Source organism: Lepidothrix coronata, unplaced genomic scaffold (genome assembly GCF_001604755.1).
Source record: "Lepidothrix coronata isolate B3197 unplaced genomic scaffold, Lepidothrix_coronata-1.0 Scaffold160, whole genome shotgun sequence".
Taxonomy (NCBI): domain Eukaryota; kingdom Metazoa; phylum Chordata; class Aves; order Passeriformes; family Pipridae; genus Lepidothrix; species Lepidothrix coronata.
This window is the reverse complement of record NW_016690340.1, coordinates 1,959,154-1,963,246: the sequence shown is the minus strand read 5'-3', so window position 1 is coordinate 1,963,246 and position 4,093 is coordinate 1,959,154. Positions and strand designations below refer to the sequence as shown.

General features: G+C 52.8%; 1 protein-coding gene across 17 annotated transcripts in view; it reads left to right on the top strand.

Moving 5' to 3' along the window:
- Nucleotides 1-4,093, top strand: part of LOC108504370 (voltage-dependent N-type calcium channel subunit alpha-1B-like) — a 301,566-nt gene that overhangs the window by 113,540 nt on the left and 183,933 nt on the right. For all 17 annotated transcript variants that reach the window (XR_001877084.1, XM_017829234.1, XM_017829229.1 and 14 more), the window contains exon 6: nt 3,449-3,636. Coding sequence is in view for 16 of the 17 variants with exons in the window: in XM_017829234.1 (XP_017684723.1) it covers nt 3,449-3,636 (188 nt within the window). In the remaining variant the exon portion in view is untranslated. The remainder of the gene's footprint in view (nt 1-3,448; nt 3,637-4,093) is intronic.

The window sequence follows — 4,093 nt, the reverse complement described above, 5'->3', positions numbered from 1 at the left end:
CAGGTTGCTCCAAGCCCCGTCCAACCTGGCCTTGGACACTTCCAGGGATCCAGGGGCAGCCACAGCTTCTCTGGGCAACTGGTCTGTGCCCAGAAGAAAATATTGTTCTTGTTGTCAAACCATTGCATTTTAAGGTAAAACTGACTGTCTTTAAAACACAATCCTGTATTTTCAGTGATTTTCACTAGTAGGTCTTAATATTAATTTCTTTACATGCATTCAGATGATAATAAAACAACATCCCTGCCAAGTCTCTGGGCACCCTCACAGAGCTTTCTAACAGCAACATGGAAACAGTTGAACACACTTGGTTCACACAGAGCTTTGGATGAGCTTCTGCTCCTGTGGAATGTTGGGAAAACATTCCATAGGAACATAAGGAAGAATTTCCCCTGCTCCTGCAAAGCTCTGTGCAAACTGGAGGGCAATGAGGATGGAGAAGGGCCTTGATTTGAAGCCGGGGGAGGACACTGAGGGCACTTGGGGTGTTCAGCTGGAGCAGAGGAGACTGAGGGGAGAGCTCATGGCAGTTCCAGCTTCCTGGGGAGGGGCAGAGGAGGGGCAGGGACTGAGCTCTGCTCTGAGGGGACCAGGGACAGCACCCAGGGAATGGCTGGAACTGTGTCAGGGCAGGGTCAGGTTGGATCTCAGGAAAAGGTTCTTCCCCCAGAGGCTGGTTGGGCACTGCCCAGGCTCCCCAGGGCAGTGGGCACAGCCCCAAGGCTGCCAGAGCTCCAGGAGAGTTTGGACAACACTCTCAGGGATTGTTGGGTTGCCCTGTAAATTGGACTGGATGATCCCTGTGGGTCCCTTCCATCTCAGCACATTCCATTCCATCCCTGCATCCCATCACCCGGCACCTCGGTGGGAGGACACGGGTCAGCTTCCCTGGACCCCCTCCCCGGGGGTGGGGAAGGTGTCTGTGCACCCCCGTGTCCTGAAGGGCATTGAGCACCTCTGTCCCAAAGTGCTGCTTGATGTCGTTGGGTGAATTACGGGGATCCATCCCAGCTGCTGGGCGGGAAAATGGTGTTTCTGGGAGGGAGATGCGGGGAGGTTTCCTGGCGCTGCCGTCCCTGGAGCGGCAGAGCGGCCACAACCCATCAGCGGAGCCTTTTAAAACCTCATCAGCATCTCCAAAGAGGTGCATTAACGAGCCGCGGGCTCCGAGCGGGCCGGAGAGTGGAAATGGGAAGCTCATTAAAGAGACGTCTCTGCCAGAGGGGAGGAAATGCGAGGAGGAGGAGGAGGAGTCGCTGGTGCTTGTGTCTGTTCCAAATCCCCGAAGTGAGCGAGCTCCCGGGATTTTTCCTGGAATCGGGAGCCGCATGAGAGGTACCAAGTGTCACCTCAGCGCATCAGGAGGGGAACCAAGTGGAGGTGTCAGCAACGAGTGTTGCTCTAACCCTGCTGAGCCCGCAGCCCCGGGCGGGTCAGGAATAAACAGCGGCGAGGAGGGATGGTGGGGACCAAAACGGGGCAATTTGAGCTCTGCGGTGTGGAAATGCAGCTTTATTGGAATGAAAATGGGTGAAAATCAGTGTTAGCTCAGCGGGTCAGAGCACGGTGCTGACAACACCCAGGCTGTGGGTTTGATCCCTGGTTGGGATCCCTTCAGAGCTGGACTCGATGATCCTTGTGAGCCCCTTCCAACTGAAAGATTCTGTGATGGCAGAGCATGTTCCAGTGGATACCTGACTTGTTTCCCTCTCCCTGCATCCTCCATTCTTTCCTGTTTCCCTGACACAGGATCGTTTTTAAGCAGCTGACCCAGCCCAAGTGCCCTGAAGCTGCTCCAAAAGAGAAGGGCATCACGTTTATTTCCCATTTTTCCTTGAGATTCCCCTTTTCTCCGCCTTCTCCAGCCACGGGGCCAGTCCTCTTCCCTTTTTCAAAAAAGAAAAAACCCCACCCAACCCTCTGAGAACTGAATTTTCACAGCATTACCTGGCGGCAAGAAGCCAAACCGAGATGAAACTGGATCCCCTTTTAACGCACCCTCCCAAACGATCTGCACAAGCCAGATTTGGCATTTTCTTTTTGCAGCCTTCTCTCACTAAGCCCTCGTGAAAGCCTGTGGTGACCCATATGGGAGCTGGAGCTTTGCCCTGCATCAAGGTGTTGAGTCAACAGGAAAGTGTGTCACATATAAATATATATATTTATATATATGTATATACACACGCTCTTATCCTGGTCCACAGTGACAGCCTTGTTTTCCTCCTGCAGCCTCTGCTCCGTGGAATGATTATTCCTAATTCTCGTTAGTGCTGCTCTTGTTTCCCCCCTGGTGAATTGGATTTTGTGCAGTTTGCTGCTCCATTACCATAATGTGTCACTTTAAAAACCCTTTAATGCTTCCCCAAATTGCATCTCTGTAAATAGGAATATTACTTAGCATGTTTGGTTACTCTGAAAACTCAGCACTTTAATTTTCCAACCTGCTCTGGAGGGCTGAAACCCTTCAGGCTTCACCCTGGAGGGTGCTGAGCACCCTCCTGGCCATCCCTGGTGGTCCTTCACTGACAGATTCACCCACCTTTGCCTTCTCTGGGTGTGAAATGAAACCCAGCAGAGAAGCACCATCAGCTGGATGCTTTTCCTGCCACATGGAGCAAAAATGGGGAGCTTACAGAGGGGCTGGAGCCCTCAGTCCACCCTTCAGGCTGCTGTGGTGGAACTCCCTTATGAGAAAAAGGGCTCCTCATGCAGCTGTGGTCTAACATCTGTACCTGGACAATTCTGGGGCTGTCCACAACCAGATCTTTCTTGATTCAGAACCTCCCCTTTAGCTTGAATGTTGTGTCAATATTAACCCCTGGCTGTGCTGTAGGACATTTGAATTATGTGCTGTCCCCAAGCCCTTGTTTTTTTACCACACTTTTGGGGGTTTTTGTGGTGTTTGTCACATACAGCTGTTCTTACACTGTTTGCAGGCCTCTTAAATGTGGTCAGCTGTCATAAGCTGGAAATTCTTAGCAGTTTGGGAGTCTTTTCTGCCAGGTGACAAGTGCCAGGATGAGAGGAAACGGCCTCAAGTTGCACCATGTGGAGATTAGGGAAAATTTCTTCACTGGAAGGGTGGTCAGGCATTGGAACAGGGAAGTGGTGGAGTGACCATCCCTGGAAGAGTTCAAATCCTGTGGACGTGGCACCTGGGGACGTGGTTTGTGGTGAACATGGTGCTGGTGCTGTGGTGACAGTTGGACATGAGGATCACAGAGGTCGTTTCCGTGATTCCATGACATGAGGTGGGGCAAACTATAAATTATGGGCACTCTGCTGCACCCTAAACCATCTCTTATACCACAGCAGTAGATAAATGATTACATGGGCATCATGACTTTATAGTGGAAACCCAAGATGTGCCTGATGTCCCTGCAGTGCCGCAGGGAGGGTCCAGCTGCTTCCGTGGCTTCAGGTGGTAACTGTTCTCCCCTCTCTGCAGGTGATGAGGTGGGAGATTTCCCTTGTGGAGAGGAGCCCCCTGCCAGGCAGTGTGAGAGCGGGACCACCTGCAGGGAGTACTGGCAGGGGCCCAACTACGGCATCACCAACTTCGACAACATCCTCTTCGCTGTGCTCACCGTCTTCCAGTGCATCACCATGGAGGGATGGACAGACATCCTCTACAATGTGAGTCTGCTGCGGGGGCTGGAGGGCTCCTGGGATGCTGCTCTGCCTTGGGGCAGTCTGGGAAAGGTTGTTCTGCAAGGAAAAAGGGATTTAATTTGTGTATTTTCTCATAGCACCCTACCCTGCTTTTTAAGAGGATTGTTCCTGTTTTCCTGGGGGTTGTTCTGCAGGTGCTGTGAGAGCCTTTGAACCACCACCACGGCCTGTGGGGGTTTGAGGTCATGTCCAAAGAAGGGCAATGAGGCTGGGGAAGGGTGTGGAGCACAAGTGCTGTGAGGAGAGGCTGAGGGAGCTGGGGGGGCTCAGCCTGGACAGGAGGAGGCTCAGGGGAGACCTTCTCACTCTCTGCAACTCCCTGCCAGGAGGGGGGAGCCGGGGGGGGTCGGGCTCTGCTGTCAGGAACCAGCAGCAGGACAAGAGGGCACAGCCTTGAGCTGCCCCAGGGCAGGTTTAGGTT